The 27,757-nt window shown below is 41.3% G+C and overlaps 3 protein-coding genes across 3 annotated transcripts; 1 reads left to right on the forward strand and 2 right to left on the reverse strand.

Moving 5' to 3' along the window:
* The first annotated feature begins 2,462 nt into the window (after positions 1–2,462).
* Positions 2,463–9,748, forward strand: LOC115812127 (polyhomeotic homolog 3 (Drosophila)). Its single transcript, XM_030774617.1, has 14 exons — positions 2,463–2,609; positions 2,970–3,131; positions 3,213–3,287; positions 3,723–3,881; positions 4,353–4,450; positions 4,563–4,726; positions 5,002–5,663; positions 5,829–5,994; positions 6,104–6,348; positions 6,640–6,802; positions 7,109–7,223; positions 8,120–8,258; positions 8,424–8,688; positions 9,034–9,748. Exons 1-14 carry the CDS (start codon positions 2,463–2,465, stop codon positions 9,186–9,188), a joined length of 2,715 nt encoding a protein of 904 aa, XP_030630477.1. The 3' UTR covers positions 9,189–9,748.
* Positions 9,749–11,434: 1,686 nt separating this feature from the next.
* On the reverse strand, positions 11,435–16,834 carry LOC115812129 (PWWP domain-containing DNA repair factor 3A). Its single transcript, XM_030774618.1, has 12 exons — positions 15,923–16,834; positions 15,380–15,626; positions 15,047–15,199; positions 14,079–14,149; positions 13,884–13,969; positions 13,667–13,727; positions 13,409–13,484; positions 12,980–13,030; positions 12,551–12,807; positions 12,156–12,365; positions 11,846–11,934; positions 11,435–11,751 (listed from the first exon to the last, which is right to left on the reverse strand). Exons 1-12 carry the CDS (start codon positions 16,832–16,834, stop codon positions 11,676–11,678), a joined length of 2,289 nt encoding a protein of 762 aa, XP_030630478.1. The 3' UTR covers positions 11,435–11,675.
* A 4,483-nt stretch (positions 16,835–21,317) lies between these two features.
* Positions 21,318–26,771, reverse strand: dapk3 (death-associated protein kinase 3). The gene is made up of 9 exons (XM_030774024.1): positions 26,693–26,771; positions 25,584–25,688; positions 24,314–24,674; positions 23,911–24,040; positions 23,769–23,817; positions 23,611–23,637; positions 23,109–23,261; positions 22,884–22,929; positions 21,318–22,761 (listed from the first exon to the last, which is right to left on the reverse strand). The coding sequence occupies exons 2-9, from the start codon at positions 25,643–25,645 to the stop codon at positions 22,228–22,230; spliced, it is 1,362 nt and encodes a 453-aa protein (XP_030629884.1). The 5' UTR covers positions 25,646–25,688; positions 26,693–26,771; the 3' UTR covers positions 21,318–22,227.
* Positions 26,772–27,757: the final 986 nt, after the last annotated feature.

Raw genomic sequence — 27,757 nt, forward strand, 5'->3', positions numbered from 1 at the left:
CTACACTGCGAGTGGTGCTGCCGTGTCTGCATTTTCCCCCGTCCGTGCCGTTTTATGTTTATCTCCATTTCAGAAAGCATTGACGCATTGGAACATGTCAGGGATCGTGACAGTCCAAAACAGCGGTGCAATTGTTTGGCTATGGGTCGTGTCTGACATCAATACCACGCAGGTAACAGTGATGACTGATGCACGTAAACTAGTGCATGGGAATCAGTGGCCTACTTATGTGTGCACGATTTATCAAAGATGGAGGAGACGATTCTTGGATAAAATGTATATTGTGAAATACAATAGCTGACGACTAGGGCGAGTGTTGACCCTACAAATCTGACAGACAAGTTGGAATTATTTATTTGCAGACTAAACTGCGGGTGGCCATTCCTCTATTTCCGCTAAGACTGTCAAAAAAGACAGACGACAAAATGTATTGAAATCACTATAGTCGCAACGCACTTCATTTAAGAACGGTTCATAGGGCGAAATTAAGAACTATTAACCAAAGAGCATGAGTACAATGGCAGCAAATGATCATATTTTAGTGGAAGATTTTATTTAAACTGGGATTAAAGGTATACCTCATAAACTATCTTTTTCGTGTATTGCCAATACGATTTTACTGGTATTCTACATTTATATGTTAAATGAGAGGAAAACCACCAACGAAAACGTAAGTCGCATAAAATTCTGCGTAGTGTAGCCAGTGTTCATGACTTGCCCGTCATGAACGGGCGTTACACTAAGTCAAGCAAGCACGCACACTGGATAGCTTAACTATTGAGCGTTTAAAACATCGTAATCAAAAGCAGTAGTCACTTATTTGGGTTTCGCTGATTGACTAACTGTTCGCTGATTTGCAATGGATTAATGAGTTCCAATTGAAAGTATTTTTCAACTTTGTAATATATATTTATTCTGCCTTGATACTTCTTGTCCTCTTCACAACCGTCAAATTTCCTCATCATGGTTACTTCAGCGATGAATTTTAAATGTATAGAATTCATTTAATTTTAAATTACATTTGGAATTCATCCTATTGCGTCCCCAGGAATAATTTGGAGAGTATGTAAATGCAGTTCTCGATATTGAATTGATCTGTGAAACTGAGAAATGAAATTCAATGTAATGTATTTTTCTGTAATGTTAATATATCAGGGAAATATCAGAAATGTTAACAGACTGGAGTACAGCGCGCGTTTACTACAGTGAAGTTAATTGAACAAGTTTAAAAACGTCTTCACTCACCAGAGGATTTTGCAATTTGGTTCACACACGAAAACAATTCGTTTAGGCTGTTTTTCCATAGCATCATTGGCAAACTGTGTTCCATTTGTGTCTGAACATAGCATATGTGTCATGAGTGACGGCCAAACACTTAAGTGGGTTTGGTTGATAAAATTTAATATCTGGGAATATGCTGGCAGAAAATCATGTTGGACTGGCCTACAAAATCTTGAAACAGCTGTTTAGTAGATTAATTCAAAATCTTTTTTTTAATCCCCACATGAAAATAGTATGTTCCATTAATTTGCAAGACTGGCTCAGTCATTTTTTCATTTATATATATATATATATATATATACACACACATATGTATATATAATTTTTGGGCTTTGTTGCCCAATGACAAGTTTGCGCATACAGACCACAAAAATGCATGAACGGATAATCGTTTAAATATATATAACCTTTTTGAAGATTAGAGATAACCAACATTTATCCAATGTAATATTGATGTCGCCAGATATATCAAAATAAATTAAAACTGAATTTCAACACATATGCATTTCGATCGCGCGTTCGCGACAAAGTAGGGTTTTGTGAAAGCTTGCAATTTTTTTTGGAATGTAATGCAAAATGTGCTGGTTTCGGAGCTAGTCTGTAAGCTCCTGGAAGGGGTTAAGATTTATTATTTTAATAGGTTACTGTGCATTTATTCTAGTTTGACATCGTCATATCGTCATTGCGATCAGAGAGGTACAATAAACTGATAAATTCGCATTTTTTTGGGGGGGGGGGGGGCGCTGAGGAGAGATGAAGCAGGCAAAACGTCGCTCTTGTGGGTTGCAGAATCACTACCCACTCCCTGTGATTGTATATTCATTTTTGCTTGACTTGTTTTTGTGTGAACGCTGCATTTACAGTTATTTTAATTGTAGATTTAAAATTCTAAATCAGTTTGTGCACAGTTGTTGAAAATAATCAATTTGAAGCATAGAAATCCCATTTTCCTATAGTCAAAAGGATTCATTTCTTTGGGATATTTTTTCCTATGGCATTCCCTCTGATTAAATTGTACAGCCACACTGCACAATGCAGTCCAAGCATATAGTGTATATAAATAAAGATAATAAATGAACACAAATTATGTATCTCATGTTCCAGCTGTCCATCTGACAGCAGTGATGGCCGAGACAGAAAAACCTAACCCTAACCCTGGAGAGATGAACAATGAAAAAAGCATGACTGCTTTGACCAGCACTACGGCAGTTACCAGCAACACTAACATATCAACATCCACCAACATATCCAGATCCACTAGCCCAGCACACACTCAAGCAAATTCCACTCCCCTGAGCAGTGCCTCTGTGGACAGACAGGCTGTCCAGGTAAGGTGTCTCTCATCAGATCATGGAAACAGAGTAATGAGAGGGAGAAAGTAATGAGATGTAGTTGATAAACTAGGGGAGATGGAGTGTATAGTGATGGGAAATGACAGTTTTGTGTGTGTTTTACTGTAAACAGTGTTCTCTCATCGCTCACTCAGCACTGAAGTCCTAAACAGCGAATTGTGTGATTTTTTTTTTTTATATAAGTGTATGCCTAGTGGACATGCAGTAAGGGTGTTTATGATTTGTTATTTCATCTTCAGTAGTCTGAGGAAGGAATGTATATCTTGCAGTGAATGGATACCAATCACAGTGCTCTCTCTCTCTCACTCTTTCTCTCTCTCTCTACCTTTGTGTCAGGTGATCCAACAGGCCATACAGAGGCCACAGGGAATGGCAGCACAGTATCTGCAGCAGATGTATACAGCCCAACAACATCACATCATGCTACAAACAGCTGCTATCCAGCAACAACATCAGCAAAATCTGACCGTCACACAAAGCCTTACTACTACACAGCAGGTATGTATGTATTTGCGTAATGCCGACTTTGAGCGTGTGTGTGTGTGTTTGGTCACTGAAATTTCCTTATCTGTTGCCAAGGCTTCACAAACTGGAAGCAGGCAGACCTCCTCTTCACCTCCATCAACCAATGGGAATGTAGTTCAGTCAGCCAGTGTTTCTCAGACAACAGTAAGTGCTCTTGTCTGGTTAAGACATCATACATTAAGTATGAGAACATGGTTTCCTTAAGCTTCCCTGCACGGCATTTTGTGCTCAGGAAATATGGAGGACAACTACTCCATCATTCACAAACACCATTACATTTGTTTTAAGAAATATTGGACCACATTGTATTGTTCATCCTTCTCTACGTTCAAAGTCTCCTTGTTTTAATCACCCTCTATATCTACTTCTCTAATTATTCTATTTCAGTTCATTCATTCTTCTCTGTCACTTATCTGTGTGCTTTCTTAAAGCACTCAGGTCATTTTAACAAGAGTGGGACCAGCTCTCAAAGTGTTGTTGTAACCTTTACCATTTTGAGCCAAGAAAAGGACTGATGCTGTTCTATCAGCACCTCATTCCACATGTCCTCCAAACCTCTATAAGGTTACACTCCCAACGTCTCCGTTGACGGCCCAGCCAACTGGCCGCATCCAAGGCGTCAGCTCCACTGCCACCGGGGGTGCTATATCCCAGCAGGCCATGCTCTTGGGTAATGGCTCTCCCACAGGCAGTCAGGCCCAGATGTACTTGCGCACTCAAATGGTAAGGAATTTACCACCTTTTTAAGGTAGTCAACAGAAAGATAATAATAAATTAAATGTGCAATGGTTTAAGAGCATGTTAATTTCTTGAGTTCTATTAATAATGTTTTACGAATAACCATCAGGTTGTCAAACCTTCAGCCAAACCATCACAGTATAGGTCAGATTTAAACAGTAACTAACCATTCATTTCTCAGAGATTTTTTTTTTCCTGAGATGTACGTTGCATGGCGACTCTTCAGCTGAATGCAGATGCTTTAGTCTTTTTTTTTCATGCTTACTCACTCAGAATCCCTGCATAAGGCCCCTAAGAGCAAAATCCTTGCATTATCAAGAACTTAAATTTTGCTCTCACATCAAAACACCCAGCTAAATTTCACCTATTACATTCATCCTAACACTTCACACTGACGGTTTCCAGCACCCTGCCTTCTCTTGCCTCCCTTTCCTTTTCCTCTCTCCAATCTATCAGCTGATTCTTACCCCTGCTGCCACAGTGGCTGCGGTTCAATCTGAGCTGCCAGCCATAAGCTCTGTATCCTCCCAGTCGACCTCAACACAGGTGAGACAGTTAAAAGTGGACCGAGTCATAGTACAGCGTTCATTAAACGGTGTTTTGTTCAGTGGCTGATCAGAGTCACTCACTGCAGATGACTGATTTTGTTCCTTTCTGTTTTCAGAGCTTAGCTCTGTGCACACATCTGCCTGGAGCCTTGGCAACTACTCATAGTGTCCAGCTGAAGCCTTCTTCACAGAGTCAGACTGTGGTGCCCTCACTCCCCAAAATGTCCCTTGGTCCACTCAGACCTGCGCAGGTGACTCGAACTTCTGCGGAAACTTCTAGAGGTGAGTCACACCTGGCTGACATTACCCTTCTACCCTCTGCTTGCCTGCTCATAACCTCTTTTAAGTCACCAACCTAAGGATTTTTTAGCTGGAAAGTATTGCATCCATATATGTATGATGATTTAGTTCCTTCTATTTTTCATGAAAAATCAGATTCTGATATTGACACCAGGGTACAAGTACTTTTTGAATCGTAACTGAATCGCTTTTCATTGCAGCTGTTTTTGACTCATGTACTGTTTGAATATTGTGGGACCACCCTTGTGTTACTCTAGCCACATGCACACCAATCCAGTCTCATGCCCTGATCAGACACCAGCTTCACTGTACTCACAGTCAGAAGGGGGCACCGCATCAGCTCATTATCCAGCAGAGCACCACCACTCACAGACAGGTCCAGCCCATTGCCCTCCGGGTATCAACTCAAGACAATCCCACTCCTCCGCTCTCTCTCCTGACTCGTACCACTCCGACATCAGCAACTGTATTGTCACAGCACAGCGATGTCCTTTCAGTCCCTTCCACGACTGAACAACCAACTAGTCTACAGCAGGCAGTGGTGGTTTCCTCTTCTGTCTTGCCTCATTCCTGTACTACGCTGCCCGATCCTCCTCCCCTGCACCTGGGCCCTGCGGTGGAGCCCCTCCCTCAACCTCCATCCCTAACCTGCCCTCCGCCTCTCACCATGGCTCTGCCCAGACTTGCCCAGCCACCACCTGCCTCACTGCAGAGGCTGTCCCTGCGCTCTGTGCAGGCCCTTGCTGTGCAGTCTGACCAGATGCTGGTGGCAGAGGATGAACTCCCTGTTGCTGAGGCTCTGGTCCAGCTGCCTTTCCAGAATCTTCCACCACCGCAGACAATGGCTGTAGACCTGAAGGTGCAACCAGCTATTCAGACAGAAGCGCCTTCGGTAAACCTCACATCTGATGCGGCTGAGGTACCCGGTTATGCGCAACATCTTAACAATTATTCTGGGTATTGAAGCAAATCATAGAGATGTACATGAGTTGCAAATGAGATATTTGTGTCTAATCCATCAATAATTAGTGGTAATTTGGAGTTTATTTCACGCATATTGGTATTTACTCAATGTTTTTGGCAGAAAGCTCAGCAATCGAAGGTGGAAGGGACATATGTAGAGGGGTTAAGAGAGGAGGGACGCTCATGTCCTCAGAGTAACAGGACTCCCACTCCTCCAATATCATCTCCGTCACCAGAGCCCCAGAGAGACTTACACGATGAACCTGTACAACCAGACAGTTGCACAGGTAACGGATCCGACCACATTCACAAAAATGTCAACAAAGTGGACGAGAGGGACGTCTAACACACACATACACAAAAAAAACCCCTCTGCCCTCTTTTTTTGATTCCCAGCCGTTTTGGACCTTCCCTGCGTATCGTCGACCAGATCAGTGATCCGATCGCCTGAGGACTCCACCTATGCCAACAGCTCCCCCCCTCCCTTCCTTTCTGCTGTGGTAAGAAGCACCAGCAGGCCCCCCACAGCCAGCCTCCCAGGGAGTCCTGAGGGCCAGCCCTCACAGCCGATCGTTAGGCCCCACATCCTCACACACCTCATTGAGGGCTTCGTCATCCGAGAGGGGCTGGAGCCGTTCCCGGTATGTCCACTAGATGACTAGTAGTAATTGAGGGTCACAGCCGCTGCTGGGTGCTAATGAAACCCAGAGTGGTACGACAATGGCACAACATTCTCTGAGGAGGAGTGAAGTTGAGGAGGAGTGAAGGTCAACATTCAACCACTAAATAACAAGCTGTTAGAGGACTCCCTTTTGGGATCCATCACCAGGACTCTTTCCAATTAACAAATGAGTATAAAGTCCATCGTCTCCATCTATCTCCATCTCCGTTAAGTGTGAGGTCTGCTTTGACGTGTTGGTCTTGTTCCTCAGGTGGGCCGGTCGTCTCTGATAACGGACCAGCAGGCTACATTGCCTGAGGACATGGAGATGTCAGCCAGTGGAGAACAAGCTCCCAATGACTGCTTGATAGACACTGAACAGCCGGAAAATTCCACAGACTCAGATGACATGGATGATATACCTGCTGATGATGGTAGGGCTCACAGACGTATTTCTTCTACACACATGTCTTTGTGAGTCTATATTGGGGGTGTCCACTCTCCTAGTGGAGTATGCATCCCAGTTTTAGCAATACCAATTAATTGAACTAATCAAGGTGTTTATCTGAGAAAACTTCTCCCACATTCAGTTTTGTTTACTGAGAGATGCAATGAGAGTCTACAAACACTAAAAAAACCATCCAAATGCATTTTTCATCAGATGTGCAGTGCTGCTCAAAAGTAGCCCAGATGTTTTGACTTCTTAATGTGTGTCTAATGGCTTCTCTACCCTTTTAAAGAACAAGCAGTGGAGAGCCTTAGTGATGTGCTTCAGTGTGAGTTCTGTGGGAAGGAGGGATATGCCCAGACTTTCCTCAGATCCAAGCGCTTCTGCTCCATGACCTGTGTCAGAAGGTAAGCTTACTTCTATCTGATGTAGAGTTTGTTCTGAAAAGCTCAGTCAACCAGTTTATGTACCATATTTTCTTACACAAGTTTTTAAAAGGCTAGGGATTATGTAGGTGAATTCAGGATGAATTTACCACAATTTGTCCTCCTTTGTTTTGTCCTCAAGAACAGAACAGATAGCAAATAAAAAAACGCTTCACTCTTGAGTGTTTTAGTGAATTATTCTCACTTTCAATATCAAAAATCCAGTTGAGTACATTTATGTGGAGAATTGTCGCTAAAGCTTTCTTTAAACATTAAATATGAGATAAAGTGTTTTTTTTATCCGCCTTAACATTGCGCATATACCAAAGATTGGATGGTCAGACATTTTTAAAGCTCCATTCTGCACAACCACCAAACAAAATAAAGGAAGTCCCACTGCTTTCCTGCTAAAGAAACATTCAGTTTTGCATATGAAATCCATTTAGGTAAAATGTCATTTCCTCATTAAGGAACTTAGAAGGGCAAGGCACATAATCACTTACAGGTGTGTCTCTAATGGCTTGGAGACACACATCAAAAGCAAGAGATCACTGTAATTTAAACAATGCAACTCTAGCGTAAACTCACAGCAAATTGGATGATTGTCCTCATTAACTGAACAATAAGTATTTAGTGAAAGCAGCCGCGGTATCTTCTTTTCAGTTTCTGTATCATTTATTAAAAATAAAAAGAGAGGGCAAGTAGGCAAGATGCTATATGACGATATGTTGATTATGTATATATATATATATATATATATATATGTGTGTGTGTGTGTGTGTGTGTATGTGTGTTTCTGTGCCTGTAAATATATGGTTACACAAACAAATACACACTTACATGGGTTGGTGTGCGTCTAATGAACTCTCATTTAATAGGTTCAATGTCAGTTGCACGAAGCGCCTCGCTTTACTAAAATCAGACAAAGTCAGCCGCTGGCCCCATAGAGCAGTGGGCAGACGAGGCAGACCACCAAGCTGTGTAAACGGAGGGTCCAGAGAGCACTTCCTCCGACAGGTCTGTCAGACATCACAATGGGTATCTGCTTTAAAGAGATAATTAAGTTTGGGTTTTTTTTTTTTTTTTTTCGTCTTTCACTCAATCCATCACGTATCTCCTTTGTCATGAGATGACAGTGAGCATATATTGTTGAGTGTACGTTATTGCCCCTTTGTAATGCAGTTGTCTGGCTCATGTGGATCGGAGGACATCCAACAAATCTCTAGCTCACGGGAAGAAGCGGAAGAGGACGAGGATAGTCCTCCTGGTCCCATGACGACAAGGCTGCGTGTGCAGGCAGAGCGGGAGAGAGAGCTGGAGAGAGGGAAGGAGAGGGATCAGGGGAGGAGAGGGAGTTTCAGTAGCTCAGACGGCCTGTCAAACTCTCACTCTAATCCTTCACAGTGGACAGTGGAACAAGTGTGGTCCTACATTAACTCTTTACCAGGTAAGCGCATTCGTTTTCTTGAGAGAGAGCAATCGTTGGTTCTCCGTAAGCAACCAGAACGGCATCCGTGTGTGCGTCGGCATCAGTGGATTCTCCCCTTGTCTGTGACTCTGCTAAAGGGATTTGCCCTCAGTTGGTTTCTGTTGATGGTGGGTGGTGGAATCAATTAAAGTTCAGTTTAAGTAAGATGCGGTGACCGACAAGGTTACTGCATATTGTTTACAGAATCTTCACACTTCTCAAACCATTCAGTGACCATAGAGGCGACCTATGTATCTTTATCAGTCTTACATCATACACCGTCATCTTCACGCATCTTACATATGCTTCTGCTCTTTTTCCCAGGATGCCAAGATATTGCCAACGAGTTCCGCTCACAGGAGATTGATGGCCAGGCCTTATTATTGCTGACAGAGGATCACCTGATGAGCGCTATGAACATTAAACTGGGCCCTGCTCTCAAAATCTGTGCCCAGATCAACTCTCTGAAAGAGCCTTAGACACAAGACCCTTCTCCTGGGGTTGTACAACAACTTCTCCCCCCAAAAAAACTGCATACATGTTGTCCTTCTTTGCTACGTATTTCCTTGGCATTAAAAAACAAAAATCATGCTTTAACAGTCCTGTGGAGTACTCGCAGTGGCCTTATGGGGTGCCACTCCATGAACCAACTCTGATATGGTCATGTGATGGAAGACAATATAACCCAGAAAAACTATAACAGAGTCTAACAATATCTCATTTAAAGTCAGCCAAGCTTGCCTAAGGACAAACTGCAGTGGTTAAGCAATGGAGGTGACTGTCGCGAGTCTAGAACTATGATATGTCTCAACTGTTTTGGACAAGGGGATAATACAGTTCTTGAGGCCAACAGAAAAAAAAAAATCAACAGGGCCATCTCTACAAGGGAGTATCAAAAATATTCGAAATCGTAGTCTTCAGTAACAATGCATTTCAAAGCACATTGTAATGCTTTCTAATGAGTATGGTGAGTATAAGCCACTTATTTTGTCTTAGCTGTAGCTCCAATGACTGCGTGTTATTACAGAGAAGTTTGCTTGCACAGCTTAGTATAAAACACCACAAGAAGTCTATACTGAGCTTATGACAACTTATGATGTATTACCATTCCCAGTGCTAAGCTGGTTCATGAATGTAAATTCATATTTTCCAGTACAAAGCATTACATTATTATGTGTTGCAAGAATGTATGCAAATTGTATTCAGTTGTGCAATATACAGTACTTCAAAAAGAGATATAAGAGTTTATACCGCACTGCTATGGTATTTGGTATGGCAGAAATATAAGTGATATTATCTGTGTTTCCATGGAGCGTTTTACAATACATTACTCTGCCGAGAAATAAATATGCTATCAACATGACACTAAAACATTTACATTTGAGTGTGCAGAGACGTTTTTCAAAACAACACTGATCATGATCTTTTTCCAATACCATGGAGGAGACAATGGATTAGTTATCACAGGTTAGTCACATGGCATAAGAATATGTAAAAAAAAACATTGTGTTTTTTTTAGTTTATTTTTGGACAGCTGTAAACATTACAATTTATCAGATATAAAAGTTTTTATCTTGCATCCGTTTCATGTGTCAAACCACAGCTCCGCAGATATGAATATTACAACGGATGTTAATTTGTTACGGAGAAGAGGGAAACCGGTTTACAGGGCAATCAAAGGAGCTTGTAAATCTCAAATAAAATGCATTTGTGCTTATTCTTTTCATACAAAAAAAATGTCCCCCACACGCTATGAGACTACGGTTCAAATCATAAAAAAATATCCTGGGGTAAATTTCTGTTTGCATTTCACAAGAACACGTTGGCAGACATGCACGTCAATCTATCATACTCTTTGGCTGAGACAGTTTTGAAGTCAGGAAACAAACTGCAAAACCGATTACTGTGTGTAATGACACTGCACCCATTTTGATTTACCTTTGTATGTAAACAGTGAACAAATAATTCTGTTTGATTTGTCATGATCTTGTTAATATAGTAACTGTTTACACATATTAATACCATACACATTTCAAAAGGGAATGGAGATTCCGCTGCAGCATATCTGAGCTGCATCCCTGCACAGTGCAATTTTAATAAGTGTCCTTTTTGAAAGAAAAAACAAACAAACAAACAAACAAAAACAAAGAAAGGAAATAAAAAAAAACCCTGCAAAAACTGGTCTTAGACACCCTGCCAGCTGAAAGAGATGAGTAAGTGTACTCAGTACAGTTTTTAGTATGCAAGAATGTAAGAGACAAATAAACAACAAAACTGGGATTAACCCAGTGAGATCTCCTTCAAACTAATATACAAAATGCTTCCTTGGAGGGAAAAAAACCCCCCAAAAAACAAAAAATAATAATGCATGTATACATATTTATTTCAAACGAAAACATTCACAAGTTCATTGTAAAACAGCAATTAAACAGCTCTCTTAATGCTCATTCTTATCCTTACAGCTTAATCTTCAGTCCTAGAGATCAGCTGCGGAGTTCATGTATGTATGTGTGTCTGTATGTATGTATGTATGTATGTATGTGTGTGTGTATATATATATATATATATATATATATATATATATATATATATACACACACACACACACACACACACACACGGAGAGAGATATATAAATAAATATATGTATATATATCTAGAGAGAGAGAGAGATCCAGTTTAGTGAGACAAAAGAAAAATTTTGAATTATTTTGCAAAACCACAATGCCATGTAAGGCCAGAGCTGCAGGGAAAGACCTGGAGTTTTTGTGTTGATGCTTTCTGATTACGGTTCTGAACATGTAAAGATGCAGTTTAATTGCATGTTCCCTTTATTTACCAACCATCAGACGCTTTCTTGAAATATTCTGTTCACTTCTTGTTCATATTCATTCCCTTCTGTTGTAAGAAGACTGTCCAAGTTCATTAGTGAAATTCAGCTGCATTAGATAATAGAGGGAGTCTTGTCAATGTGAGGAACACTGGGTGACTGCCTTGAGTCTCATCTGTTGTTCGATCATCATGTCAAACTCTTGTCTTTCTCTGCAAAAGAACGAGAGGGGAATGAAAATAAATAAGAGGAACGCAGTTTACAAAGAAGATAAACAGCAATTACTGTTAAAGCCCATTCCCTTACCTGTTACTAAAGCAAGGCCCTTTACGATACTTCTCTTCAGCCTTTTCCAAAGGAAGCTTCTCTACTACTGCGATCGAGTGTATAATTGCCTGAGGACAGAGGACACAGGTAATGAGGCATTTACGAGAGGACATGAAGTTTTTAGTCAACAAACAAACAAATAAACCAACAACCCCCCCCCCCCCTCCCACCACCCCCCAAAAAAAACCCCACAGGTAGAAGGATGTCCAGATCCACTGGTAGGACTTCCAACCTTCGCAAAAATATCTGTTGGTGAAATGTAAAAGAAAAGAAAAGAGAAAAAAATCACCTCAGGCAGTAGGACGTCTAGGATAAAGCGAATCCTGTCCATGCTTGCCAGAAAAGAGCTGGCTTTTGAGGCATTGTCATATAGCTTGTTAAGGTAGGTGTACAACTGGTCCACCTGCTCCTCATCCTCTAGGTAGGTGTCCACCACAGAACGGCTGGCCTTGAGCAGAGCCTGCAGCCACTTAGATGTCTCCTGACCGCCGAGGACAGCCTGGGGTTGAGTGTAACAACAGGCGAGTTATTCTAGCAATAACAGTTACCTATAGGATACATCTCTACTTCTCTGACGTAAAAGTAGCTTCGTAATGGACAGAAATGCTTTGGTCTATGGCGTGTAATAGAACACAGTGTATGACATGACACAACACGTTTCCCAGAGCAGTTCTTCCATCTTACCAACAGGCGTTTCTCTACGCCGCGCTTCTTTACTATGAAGTCAATGAGCTTCTTATTGGCACGGTTGCGTGCAGCTTTGGTGCGATCAGGCAAAACTTTCTTGGATAACTGCTCGTCGAGTTGGTCGCTGGTGGTCTCCTCCTCGGCATCCTCCTCCTCCAGATATTCCGAGTTTTGGCACTGCTCCTTCAGGATGAGCTGGCTCGGGAAGGCAAGGTCCGAATGGCCCTGAGGGTATTTCATCCTCACCGGGCAACCTGGGACGGCACGGTTGTGTTATGCACAGATATTAAACACATCAAAAGAGAAAGACGATTGTTTTAAAAAGGTTTGATGCCGACATACCTAGTTTGATGAAACTGATAGGTGGTTTATTTAGACAACTTTGAATATAGCAAAAAAAAAAAAGGTAAACATCAGTGAACTTACTGATATCATCTGCAAAATACTCAATGAATGAGCCAACAAATGAGCCACATCCTGGAGAGAGAGAGAGACAGACAGAGAGAGAGACAGAGAGAGAGACAGAGGAGAGGGACAGAGAGAGAGAGAAACAGAGAAGGAGGGGAGAGGGGGGGAGAGAGAGAGAGAGAGAGAGAGAGAGAGAGAGAGAGACACGGAGGAGAGGGATAGAGAGAGAGAGAGAGAGAGATAGAGGAGAGGGAGAAAGAGAGAGAGACAGAGGAGGGGGGGAGAGAGAGAGAACACTTTATTCACTTTATTCCTTGGAGTGATGGAAGTGCATGAAACTGTTTGGAATGTATGTGTTGAGAGAAAAGAAAAGACAGACCACGTCATCTGTCAGTTGTTATTTAACCACATAATTAAAGAAAAGTACCCCGGGGGGGGGGGCCTTACCGACACGGATTCTGTAGTCAGATATGAGCTCCAGGCACCATGTGATAGCAGTGCCGTACTTCTCTTTGGCTTTACCCTTGACAACATACACACAACAGGCCTTCACTTTCTCAGAGTACTACAAGGTATGCTTTCTAGACCATGGAAGCCAACTATAAATAGACATAGATGGTAAAAACAACGCCTTAAGAATCTGCGTTAGATGCTTATGCAAAAACTGTCTAAAGTGAAAACACAGATGAAAGACATAAATCTTACCACCAACTGCTCTGCTTCCTCGCAATCAAAAGGCTTCAGAGTTCTGAGTGACACTGAAAAACTTCAGAAAAAGAAAAAAGGGCTTCAGTGACAAAAACAGAACATGTCCAAGAGTCAATTCAATTCAAAAGCAACATCATGCAAAACTTTAGCTGTAAATGTTATCGAATATTTCAGCTGAGAATTCCCAAATCAATTGGGGGGGGGGGGTTCTTACCCTTTCCTTATCCTCTTTTTGTCGAACAGAAGGCCATCGATGAACACGATGCTGGCTTTTTTGCTCTTATGGTTCACACTCTTCACCTGTGGGGAAAAAAGGGGTAATCATTCTGATCAAACTCAGGCCACTGATGGATCGTTTCGATACAATGCAAAATCAAACATAGTATAAGCATTTTTCTTCTGAACATACCATTGCTGGCCAGAATGGGTACTTTCTCAGTTTGCACCATACACATAGTCCTTCAGTGATGGACAGGGGCTCTGTAGAGAGCAAGAAACAAAAGGAGAGTTCTGTGATTTACATTGCATTTAATTAGCCGATGCTTTTATCCAAAGCGACTTACAAGTAGGGAAACAATTCAAGAGACCTATTAGTAAGTACTAAGTACTACATCAACTCAATAGGGCAACTGTAAGCAATAAATGCAAGTTTCTTTAAGACAAAGAGCAGGAGAGTAGGTAGAGAAGAACACAGTTGGTTCAAGTAAGGCATGTTAGGGTGTCAGAGGTGTTAGGTGTTAGGAGAGGAGGCGCTCTGGTGAGTTCAGGTAAATTGGTGCAGACCAGAAGTTACTCTGTAATCAAGCATCAGTGACTTGAATTTGATTCGGGTGGCCATGGGTAGCCAGTGGAGGTCAATGAGTAGCGGTGTGACATGTGCCCTTTTAGGCTGATTGAAAACCAGACGTGCTGCTGCGTTCTGGACCATCTGTAGGGGTTTCACTGTACAAACTGAGAGACCCGCTAGAAGGGCATTACAGTAGTCGAGCCGAGAGATTACCATGGCCTGTACTAAGAGTTAGGTGGCATACTGAGTGAGGTAAGGCCTGAGGGTAAGGTAATAAAAGGCTTCAAAAACAGACACCAAGCTCTTAACAGTAAATGCATCAGGGGAACTGTTATATGGTAGTATTCAGTAATATGCAATAAAACAATAATTAAACATCATCCTTAATTAGAATATACACAGAGCTGATTCACATTTCTCAAAACAAACATTGAGATGCATAGAGACAGAGTCTTTGTCATACCAAACAAAATGACCAACAAAAGTGAACAAATTATAAACTGTATAAAGGACAACAGAGTATTTGCAGAACACATGTAGCACAGCACAGCACGAAAACAGTCCTGTTTGCGCTTCGGTACTGAACTCACTTTTCTCCATCTGCAGTAGGAAACTGGGCAGTTCTTCGTCGTCATCCTGATCCTCCTCCTCCTCCTCACTCAAGCAAAAAGTGCTGTTGAGAGGGAGTGGATCCTCAGGAGGACTCAGTTCAATGGAGAGGTCAGAGGACAAGTTCTCTCCCGCTGTGGAAAATCACAACAGCTCGGCCTTTTATTCTCTGTACATATGATACCAAACAACTTCAATACAACAAAATATGACTGCTAATTGAAGTGAACACCATACAACACTCATCTTCTTAAGGCTATAACATTCTTTCGACCTAAACCAAAACGCCGCTGAGGGAAACGACAGCCTACTACCTGGTTCCTGTATCTCTGTCTCTTGGGGTTCGAACCGAGGTCTACAGCGTTGGGGACGATCAGGTGCAGCTTGGTTTTGCTGAACAGACTCAGGCGTTAACGCTTTCCTCTTCTGGTTGCGTTTGACTGTCGGGGGTGCACCTGGGTCTTCCCGACCCTTCCTCTTTCTGCGAACCTCAGGTTTTGATGCGGCAAGAGACTTCGGTAGCTGGCCCCTGCTTTTCAGCGCAACCTCTGTCTTGGGAGCCTGACATGAGAAAACCCCACTAGAATCCTCAAAATGTATATGATGCCAGCTTAGCATACTTTACAAAAGGTCAATCTGCATTACAACAAAAACATATCTAAAAATCTGCATCTGCGTGTTAGAATCAAATCTGGGTGCTGAGTCCTTGCTTTTCGACCTCATCACATAATCAGTGGCACCGCCTATGACACGACACGTGTGCACATCCATTAGGCAAGACGTATCTAGTGGTTGGCAAAAACAATATCCAACAGGTCTTATGGACTTAAGGGCCCGTGTTACAATATTGCTTATACCTTTACAGGACTCAGGTCAAGTATGGACTGTTGTCTTCTTGGTTTGATGCTTTGTGGACCAGCAGTCTCTGATCCTTGTGTAGACAAGCACTGAGTGGTGAGCTTTTCAGTAGGTGTTGAGCTGAGACAAGGATTCGGTTGGAGCTGCGATTGGCTCCGCTTTGGTGTTCTTGGCGCAGAGGTAAGATTAAAGTCACTAACCGCTGAGGTTGGGTCCTTTTCAGGAGGAGGAGTAGGTTTAAGGTCAGAGAATAGTTCTGAGGAGGGCTGGTGATTTTGATTTCTCTTGCTAGACCTCACACTTGCCCTTTTATATAAACCTTTTTGAGGCTTAGCGGGGTCAGTGTTGTCCAGCCCACAGTCCAGTTTCTCAGAGTGTGTCCCATTGGAAACAACATCCGGGTTGGCATCTTCTACTTTCTTTGAAATGCTGGACGTTAGAGTTACTTTCTTTTTTCTTCCTTTGCTAGGTTCCTTTGATACCCTCGTAAGTCGTGTAGACCCATTCTTTTCCTGAGCTGAGGAAGTCCTTTGAGGCACTGATAAATTAGGTTCAGGTGCCAATGGACGCAGGAGTCCATTTGAAGCAGTTAAGCCTTGAGCCTTAGATCTCCGTGTAGAGGCAAGTGGGACTGCAGGTACATCTGAGTGAGGCTCTTGTTGTTGCTCAAAATGTTTTGCTACCTTTCGTCCATGATTCTTTTCTGACTGTTTCTTCAGCAAATCCCCTTCCCTCTGCTGCTCGGGTGGTGCTTGAGTGAAGTGCTCACCAGCAAGACTGGAATCCTCTGGCTTAGTGATGGTTTTTGGGTTTCTTACTGCTTTATTTGCCAGTGATGCATAAAAAGATTGGCAAGCTCTTCTAGGATTCTTCCGTGCAGGAGATAGGGAGGAGTCATCCGGCGAACTCATATTCTAGCATTGTCCGATTCCTCGGCTTTTCAGCGGGAACATTTTTGTCCGTAGTATGCTGAGCTGTAGTAGAATCACTGAGAGAAGACAGAGAGTGTGAATTCAACACTAAATCAAAATTCTCTGCAATATTCAGAGCTGTGTAAAATATCTTGCACATATGGAAGCACTGTCTGATTTTCTGAATGAACTGTGAAATGCAGACACAACACTCATGGATGGATTGGCCACATGACACTAAAAATGTTTGTCACAATTTACATGATCAAACTCACATGCAAATGGATGTGCAGCGTTTAATACAGTGGTAGTCAGGGCTGAAGTTCTGCTGCCTTTGGGGCAAAAAAGCGTCTGCCAAATGGACACATGTATATGTGTATATTCCCAGCCAATCAGGGGCTTGTAATTGCTGGTATAAACAAAATCCACATGGATTTATCGATCCAAGGGGGTCAGTTGTGCACCTCTGGGGAAGAGCACAACATACAATTTGCTATAGAGGCGTGGACGACTATTTGACACGGAGGGAAGCAATCTCTTGAAACTCGATGTAAACACTTAAGTCGACCTATGCAGGGTGCAAAACATGGCTTTCATAGAGTAGCATCTGGTTACCATCATCGATAGAAAGGTCCAACTGTTATCTAAAATATTTATTTCGTTGATAGTGCAAAGCATTCAAACGATGAATGCCGAAACGTTAGAAAAAGACAGCAATGTCTGTGTCAAATAGCAATATGATATGCAAGTTAGCCATTTCTCTGTGGAAGTGCAAGTGCAAAGATCACTTAATTCCAGTTCACTGAAATTTCCATCATGTAGCTAATGTCCATTAGCTTACTGACGAAGTGCAGTTTTAATATAAAGAAATTGTTTGTGTAAGTCAGCTGAGTAACTGATAAATAAATGAAAGAGCTCTTACGGTTTGTTTGCTAGCATATCAACAGTTAACACCCTGAGAGAATTCTACTGACGAAGTAAAGAAACTTGGTCAGGAGCTAACGGCTGTCTCACTTATTAATCGCAAGCATTCGAAGACAGATTTAAGAGTTTGTAAAACGTGCAGGGTACGAAACACTGAAAATCAGGCAAATGTAGCTGTCATCGAGTCAGTGCTGAGTGTTGTCCGTTAAATAGCTAGCTAAGATTGCACAGACATTATTAAAGTTTGTGTCAAGGAGGCAAGAGAAAGCAATGTGCATACGGATATTTGCAAACTAGTCAGTCAGCGGCAAATCTGCGTTGAGTGAATCTGCAGGCTGATATATTTATAACGTTTCATTACATTTCACTTACCCGACGTTGACGATTAGTGAAAGTAGGCTAGCTTGTAGCTAGATAGCTATTTGTATTGAATGACACTTGACTAGCATTAGCTTCGTGTTAGTCGAGACAAATATTAAGCAAGCTTAGCGACTACAAAATGATCTGCCAAGGCAACTAAGTTTGGTTTTCTGCAGTTTGCATTAAACGTTCGGGTAACTCATTCAAATACGAAAATGATCAACGTATTAAATTGATAGACGCTGTTAAAATTTAGGTCAACTTGGAAGTTTGCTCCTTTCGTCTCAACAACACGAAGTTCAGTTCTATTTCCGGTTACGCTCTGACTATAGGAAATTCATAAAGTGTTTAGTTAATTTCTCAGTGAGTTTTGTCTAACGTGTGCCCACAATCAGGATAGGTTATGGGAAAATGACAAATTAACATACACTCATAATTCAGTGTCAGAGTACAGTGCAAAATGTTGTAAATACATTTAATCTCAGATAAATAAAACAGCTTTTGATTGTGTTACTGAATTACAACAAAGCCGTGAAATGGGGTAGATTGTGAAAGACTGAACATTTTACAATTTATTTTCGAAGGACCTTAAGTACATAATGAAAAGGACAACAACAGAAACGTAATCCCAAATTCTACGAAAAATCTTTTGTATAGACACATCGACATTTTTTCTAGTAAACTTCATGCATCGAAAGTAAACACGTAATATCGCAGTGAGTATGAAAACATGATTGAGTGCTGTTGCATAGGTTGTCGTCGGGACATTATGCACCAAACTCGCTGAAGTCTGTTAAAACACTGCTCGACAGAGAAAGAGATTCAGATTAAACTGGGTGTAGGCTGCAGGTGTTCGCCACATGCCTGTCGGGGGCGTGCCCTCTTGATATTGTGAGACGTATCCCAGCTATCCTTCAGTGCTACAGCTGTGTCTGGAAGAAAAATGAAGAGATGCATTATGCTTACCAAACCAATATAGCGGGTGAGTACATACAAATAAAGATAGCTGTATTCCACATGACTACTCACAGTTGTTTCTGCAGATATTGCTTGTCTGATTCACAGGCTTTTCGCTCACTGTTTGCTGCCATCTTTTGGCTTGTTGCAGCACTACTTAGAGCTGTGCAAGAATCGACTTGATGAAGCGCACTGGTCCAGTTAATCTGCAGTGCATCAATGTGAGCTACCCAAACAAACATATATATTTTTTTCTTTTCATTTAACATGTGCATATCGTCACTGTTTTAATTATTTTCAGCACTGAATTTTCAAAGTGATCAGTACAAATATTTTTTGTCTCTGTACTGGTTTTGTTACAATGGAGTACCATTCAATTATCCTTTTATACCTCATCCAAGCATGTTGATATGACATTCATTGGCTATTTTGATATATAGGATGGCCATTTAGCAAGATAAAGAACACTCTTATAGAGAGGCACCCCACATCACCATTTCCTCCTGTTTACGAGACATGAGCAATCACACTGGCTTATGTCCCTGCATATTCATTTTTCCCTCAGTCATTACATCTGGGAAGCTTGACTAAATTACTATTATTATGTTATATTATTATTTTATGTTATTATACTATTATTATGTTATTATTTTCTAGCAATGCAATCTATTGTTTTCAACTCATGATGTTAAAAACATGGTCATTGAGTAGCTCATGGAAAGCCAGAGAATTTCCTGCCTTTTTATCTATGAGTATGACATGATTATAAACCAGTAGTGTTACCTGCTTGTAGTGTTATCTCAGAGAACAGTCTTTCCTGCTCATTCTCATGGAAGTCAATGTCATTTTCCAAAGCCGTGAGATTTTCCTTCAAAATACTCTGTTATGAAGCCAATGAAATTGAAATCAGCACCATCACTTCACAGGTTTCTGAGGAGATACTGTGAATATCTCTTAACTCAAAATTAAATTCCAACAAATTTGCTTACAAATACATCTGATTTTCTGATATGAAAACATTGTGTAAGATAAGGATATTACTCACTTGCTCTCGCAAATTATCATTCAAAGATGTGTTAACATCCTTCAAGAGCTCCATGGTCACATCCACCTCTCCTTTTAGTCTGGTTTGGTTGTCGTAGCTCAACTTCAGCGTAGCCAGTAAGGATTCCTTATCCTTTTCCCAAAGCACCTTGGCATCTTCCATCTCCTTAGCCAGGGCCTGCTTTTCTACAGTGCAGAGGGCTTGATTCTTTGCATGTGGCCAGGTTGTCCATACCACTATGACTATGAGGGAAATCATGGACCACAGTGTAAGAATTGCCATAAAAATGTTGCATGTGTTCTGGGATGACTTGGACCTGGCCATGCTCAGAAAAAAAAAACACAAAATGGACTCTTTGTTTAAAAAAAAAAAAAGAGCAAGAGAGAGAGCTGGTGATGGCCTGTGTGCCAGAGAGGATTTCCAGACGCTGTATTCAGGGCGTCTGAATCCAGCTGTATGTGTTATGTTGTTGGCACAGCCTCTTTCGCGCAGAGAATGGAACTGGGCGGCGACTTCAGGTGAGGTAAGAGGGGCCAACACTCTTTGAGATAACTTGCCCCGTCGAACCACTAGAGTGAGCCTCCAGTGTAATATCAGCTGGGTAAACACGAGCAACATAGAGACATTTGTACTCTAGCTAACAATCAGCACTGGTTGGCAAAGACTCTTATGTCCCGTTGCACCATGAGATTTATTTATAAAGAAGAAAAAAAAGAGAGATACTTTTTTCTGTTGTCATCAAGCACAGAGGGTATGGTGTTACATTAAAAAAAAGTGCATGGTATCACAATCATCACTGCTGTTCTTTCTTTTTAATTAGACTCAGGGGAAACATGGTATGCTTGGGCTCTTTATGTTAATGCTGATGTCAAGGAGGAACACAGCACTGCCATCCACACTCAGTGCAGCCTATTCCTCTTCACTACTTTCCAAACAATTGGTCTAAGATGAGCTGCAGATGCTCCTCATATAAACTTAATAAGTGTCTTGTTGATGTTCAGACAGGTTCTGCAAATGGGGATTTTTTTTTTCCCTCCCCATTGCTATTTTGACCATGCATATTTAGAGACGCATATTTTCTCTCGTAAGTCACTGTCCTTCCGCAGCGGAAACCAAAAGACGGATTAGAAACTCAGTACATGATGGCAAATGTTTATTTAAACAAACGCCTCTGGTGCTTTTCATATGAATAAAACAGAACACAGCATAAATAAGACTAAGGCAAAACAATGGAATGTTATACAGGTCAGAAAATCGTTAAATCTCTAAGTGCAACTAAAGCATAAGTAATGTATGCACTGTCTATCTGCTTTTTTGTTTGTTTTTTTTTTATGTGGAATGCCATGCATTAAAATAAGACTATCAAATGGAATGTCTGAGAAGTGTGTGAGATGGTGTGTAAAAAAAACTAAAATCATGTATTTATATAATACTAACTAACAATATTACTGTCATGCTGACATTTTTGATTTGTGTAACATGGACATACAATCTTAGTTTATCGTGGGTAAATAAGTAGCCAAATTATGGCCTTCTCTTTAACATTACAACATTAATTATAGTCTTGCATAGGCAAAGTGGTGCTTCATCTTTCAAGCACATAGCAGTTTGCATTATTGGTTTACCCCTGAATCCATACCTCAAATTCCATATAGATATAGTGGACAAGCTTTCTATAAGATGAAGTGCTTCTGGGGACATCTCAACATGGCCTGTAAATTATCTTCTGCTACACTTGATTGCCATTCTGATAAATATGTTTTCAGCAAAGCTAAGGCAGTAGAAAAAGGTTAATTGTCTGATAGCCAATCAACCATCAGACCCCAGTGAACTCAAGGTGCTCCTGAAGCCAGCTGAAATGCTGACACAAGCACCATAGAGACCTTTAAGACTGTGACTCAATGCGCAAGCTAAACATTCAATCCCTGGTCGAGTGATAAATATTCTTTGCATTGCTGGTTGTCTTATTAAGATAGATATGCATATAAGAACATAACATAGTCACTGTGAAACGTTATAGCCATAGGGAACGCCGTATACATGGCTAATCAGCTGTCTTGTATGATATTTGACATAGTATTTGGTAATGTCAAACAACTGAACCGAATCAAGGTATGCTGATACTCTGGGTGTCTTTCTCACTGGAGATGGACCTTATCAACTCCTCCACCCAGCGCACCTCGGATGCCACCTGCTCGGCCAGGACGTCGTAGCGGTTTTCCAGACGGCCAAACTTGCGTTTGAGGGCGTTGGCAGACAGCGTGGCGGAACGGGCCTCTTCCTGGCTCTGCCGACGCTGGGCCTGAGAGCGCTGAAGCTCCTGTCGGACGTGGGCCAGTTCGTTCTCGATGCTCTCGTTCTCCTCCTTGTACCAGCCCTCTTTCTCTTCGAAGATGGAGAGCAAGGCCGCCACGTCTTCGCGACAGGAACGCTGGTTCCGCTCCAGCTCCCGAAGTCCTTCCTCTGCCGCCGCGATCTCCTCCATCACCCGTGAGAATCGCTCAAAGTTGATGTAGGTGTTGTTGGGCGGCATGCTCGAGTGAGACTTGATGGTGTACTCCTTGAGACGGGTGGTCTTCAGGCGCCGACGCTCAGGCTTTCGGCCACTGTCCTCCTGCCGCACGTTTCGCCTTTTGATAACCTGGGGGTGGACGGAGGAAACAGTGAGTGGGACGCTAGAATACGCTCAAGAATAGGAGCCAGCGTAATTCTGTTGGATGAATGCCGTCATGGAGGATCCGGAAAGATAACTGATATTCTTACCTTGATCCAAGGGTGCTCCAAACTGTCCTGAATTGTCATTCTCTTCCTAGAAAAGGCACGGAGGAATCAAATGGAATGCAAACCAACGGTATTTTTGCATAATCTGGGTTTATGCAATGTTCAACAGCTGGAAGAATAAGGCCAGGCCACATGCTTGACTGATAACAATTTTAGCATGACAAGAAGTCTGAGAAGCTCATTCATGGATCAACAAATGACACTCACTTGGGATCTTTCACCAGTAATCGGCGAATGAAGTCTTTGGCAAGCTCACTTGTATTGCTGAAATACTCTTCATCGAAGTCATAATTGACGGCTGAAATATTAGTCAGCGTTTCTTGTTTGGTCTCACCAAGGAATGGAGAGGCTCCACTTAGCCTGTGGAATATTCACATTGTGTCCAGTCATAAACCAGAGAGATTTTGACTAGTTACTTAATTAAAAACCTCAAAATACACGGACATTTCTGACCCATATTAATTTAAATATCTGCTTATTAACAACACAACATTAACATTATTAACACAGTATCACTTCGAATTCTAGAACATAACAGTGAAATAATTTTGTAGAAGCCAATGTTTCAGGTAAAATTAGCCAAACAGTGATTAAATTCTACCAATAAATTTACACTCGCGGCTGATCACAGTTAAACGACTGTTTAAACTGTCCCAACTATTTCTTAACAAGTAAGGACATATTTGTTGTTCTCTGGAGCAATACTTACAGTATATATGTGATCACACCAATACTCCTGAGAGATAAAAAAAAAAATATATATTATAGCGATCCAAGCACATATGCCCATTGTCAAAAAACACTGATATTAAAAACACTTTTACATACTTTTTATATTCACATGGGTGAAAGAATGTGTTGGCTTACCACATGTCTGCTTCTAGACCAAGAGGCTCATAATTCACTATTTCTGGAGCTGCAAATGAAAGATAACAAGGACAATTTCAATCAACACTGAGCTGTGTTCTGAAGTGACCACTGTTTTTGTATGAAAAAGAAGGGCTCATACCAACAAACTCTGGGGTTCCAAATATGTTCTTAAACTCATTTCCAGCCTTTATCTGATGTGCAATCCCAAAATCAATCAGCTTGATTCTGGGGTTTGGAACATTCTTGTCCAGCAGCATTATGTTTTCTGGCTACAAGACAAAATTGGTACATCTTTTGGATACTCTGTACTGAATGAATCCACATGAATATAAGCAGGTTTATTGACGCAGTTCAAATTGGGGCAAATCTTATCTCAAAAGTTCCAATTTCACAAGACTCTAATATTGTGGTCTGCGAGAATACAGAAGTGGACATGATGCTCCTGAATTTAATCCAAACAAACAAACAAAAACTAGACGAGCCTATGAGTACACCGAATTAAGACGGTACAAGTAATTACCGTTCCAATCCCCAACTCTCACCTTCAGGTCAAAGTGTGCAATTTGTTTGGAGTGAAGGTAATGCACACCATCCAGGATCTGCTTAAGGAACTGCGTGGCCTCCTCCTCTGTAAGAGACTCTTTCTCGGCCAAGAAGTCAAAGAGCTCCCCTCCAGAGACGAGCTCCAGGATCAGGATCACGTCGGTCTTATTTTCAAAGATGTCGTGGAGCGTGATGATGTTACTGTGCTGGATCTCTCGCAGGATGTTCACCTCACGTTCAATCTCTTCACGACTCACTCCCCGCCGACTGGAGGACAGACGACGCTTCTTGATGAACTTGGCGGCGTATTCATGGCCTGTGCTTTTCTCTTTGCATTTTCGCACAATGGCAAACTGCCCACTGGAAGGTTGTCATGTCAAGAAATAAAAACATGACAAAGAGAATAGATAACTTTCAGTAAAAAAAAAAAAAAAAGTGTAAAAGATAAAGTGTTCTCTCACTGGGGGCCACAATAAAACACACAATGACAGTGTTTGTTGATTATGAGCACTGCGGTGACTTGATTTACTTGTTTTCATAGAACAGCAAAACACAACAAAAATTTAGGAACAAGCATTCTGCATTCGCTTTGCAGGCTTATAAGAGGCGTTTTTTTTAAGCTGTACACTGAAGGATGGATATATTATCAGGCAAGGTTTAAGAAAAGAACGGAATGTTCTGGGTTTTAAACCATCATTCCTTCTCAGAGAGAACTGTGCTCTTCTTTTTCTCTATGGCTCTCCTGAACAAGAGAACACATGCATTGTAAAGCAGTGATGTCATTCCAGCAGTAAGATGGCGCACAAAACACTGCCTTATATAGGTAAGCAGACTGGTCTTGATACACAGTGACTCATTCTTTGTGTCTGCACAATTTAAATTCTAAGGGCTTGTTTAAAGTTCTTACAGAAGGGTAATTAATGGATGTTTCTATCGTTTCCAAGCCCACGTCAACAAACAGAATGGAACTGAGGTGGATCACCATGGGTATCAACAAAAACAACAACAACAACAAAAACCTGACAAACAAACAAACAATAAAAAAAAACACATAACAATTGCATGTGAACTGGAATTGTAGAACTTTTCGGCACATTTTGTTTACTGGACGAAAAACAAGTTGTCTCAGCGCCTCATCATCAATATGGTTTTAAATTAGAGAGGAGGAATTTGGTTTAATAAAGTGGACAGTCTGGTGTAACAAAGAGAAATGTTTATTAAATTTTCACAGAGCTGAAATACATGTTTGTGTGATATTAAACATCTTACCTTCCCAACTCCTCTCCCATTTCATAATAGACTTCAACATCTTCTTGTCTGAAGACAGCCATGTTGAACTGCCCGAGAAGTCAGTCAAAGGTTCAGCCAAGTTTTCTAATTTAAAGGGAGACACACATTGATATTTGCCTCACAGGAGACAAGAACATTTGAATTCACCTTTCTGATCATCCATGCCAATCAGCTGTGTGATGTATTAAAATTAGTTAAAATTATTGTCTGAAAAAGAACCATCAAGAATCCCTGATTTCATTCTCTCGCTCCTGGGCAATAGAAATCATGTCTACATATAAAAGCTTTATTTGACATCACCCAGGGAAATAACCTACATGAAACAAGATTTCTCAGTTTGCTGTATAAGAGTATGCTTTAAGTCAAGACTGCCCGTTCCTACCTTTCGTAATAGAAGGAACATTGCACAGCTTTGACGTTGGCTAAATGTTATCCTGGCAACTGGAAAAACATACCTCGTAGTATGTATCTTAGAAGCTGGATAACCAGCTGACACGAGCTCGAGAGGTTTCGTGAGAGCCTCATTCACATGCGAAGTGGACATACCATTCCTACTTGCGTCATCTCTTACTATCAACAACTCGACCTCATACATTTTGGACCCTCGGTCCTCCTTTATCTAAACGCGATTTATGTAATAAACAAAATATTATCTTTAGAGATACCCGCTCTCTCTTTCCTTACATGGCTGGCACCAAATCAGTTTAAAAAACTCGAACGGGAGGTCGACTTTATTAATTACTTTTAACTGCAGTGCAGCTCCTGTATAAGCGCTTTTCACTGATGTCTTCTCAATCGAAATATATAAATTGGCGACCTGTTAAACACCGGAACATTTATACCAGCAATGGGTCACGTTCTCTGGTTACAGCTAGTTATTAAGCTAGCTAACATAGCTAGCCAGCCGTTCCTCAGGGTGATGGTTAAAGAAATAGCTAGGTTAGCTATAATCAAGCGCGCCGACGTTTGATTACTACAAATGGTTTCTTTCACAACATTTGTCAAAATGCTAATTCGACAAACTCAGACCACTATCAAACCAGTTTTCTGCCGGTTAATGAGACACTTCAGAGTATAACATTACTTACATTTCCAGGATCCCCGCATTCCTATGTGAGTATTCCAGCTTTTTTCCGGTTGCGGCGCTTTCAGGAGGCTGGACTTCAGAGTGACATCATCGATTCTGCATTATGATACCAACAGGTTTGTGTCCTGAATGACAGTCAGATCTCAGAAAGAATTGATTTGTCATCACGTATTTCTTTACAGTTTCACTCATCTCTGCTGGGGGAAAAAACTGTATCTATCTCTGCAACTATTCATACATTTTCACAGATTGCAACCAGTTTATAGTACGAGTGAAATCACAAGTTTCACTCGTACTATAACTTTTTAAATTACTTAAATATTTCAACAAATACTAATTGTCCTCTGCTGATGGTTTACATTTGTAAGTGATTTTTGATATTCCCGCAGTACACACCATTGTATGACAAACGTTTCGACTGCGTGACCAACACGCACAGAAGAGGCCGTCCTGAGCTCCCCTCTTAGCCAGGTGTGCAAGACGAACACACAATTAACTGGTGGGGAATTCGTGGTCAGTCTCCGAAAGAGCACATATAGCACCCTCTCGTGTCCGTGTTAGAAGAACGTGCATTCTATGAGGGAGACAATGTTGTTTACAAAGACCTCTAAATGACCCAGTTACAAAGAATAGTGCAGTAAAGAAACCAAAAGCGGGGAACAAGTCCTTCGAGAAGTGAACTAAAGAGTGGGTAGAAGAGTACTAACTCTCCATGGCACATCATAAATGGCCTTGTTAAGCATAACACAGGAGAGATTTTTCAGCCACGAAAGTATCAGTTATTTTCCTGTTGGGAAAAACAGTTTGCCACTGCTTTAAAATCTCCTGTGATTGATACTTCTTCGTGATTAACTTATGACAGTTAAGATTATGACAAATATGAGAGGTATTTTGAGCCTGTATTGCGACACCATATATGATCGTCTACAAAGCAAATTGCAGTATGTGATTTCTTTGGAAAAGAGAAGTACGGCGTAAAAATGTATAAATTAATATCACAGGCTAGTCAGTTCAGTCACTCATAGAAAGGAAGTACCTCCAAAGAAAAAGGGGGAGGGGGGGAAGG

Source organism: Chanos chanos, chromosome 5 (assembly GCF_902362185.1).
Source record: "Chanos chanos chromosome 5, fChaCha1.1, whole genome shotgun sequence".
Classification (NCBI taxonomy): Eukaryota; Metazoa; Chordata; class Actinopteri; order Gonorynchiformes; family Chanidae; genus Chanos; species Chanos chanos.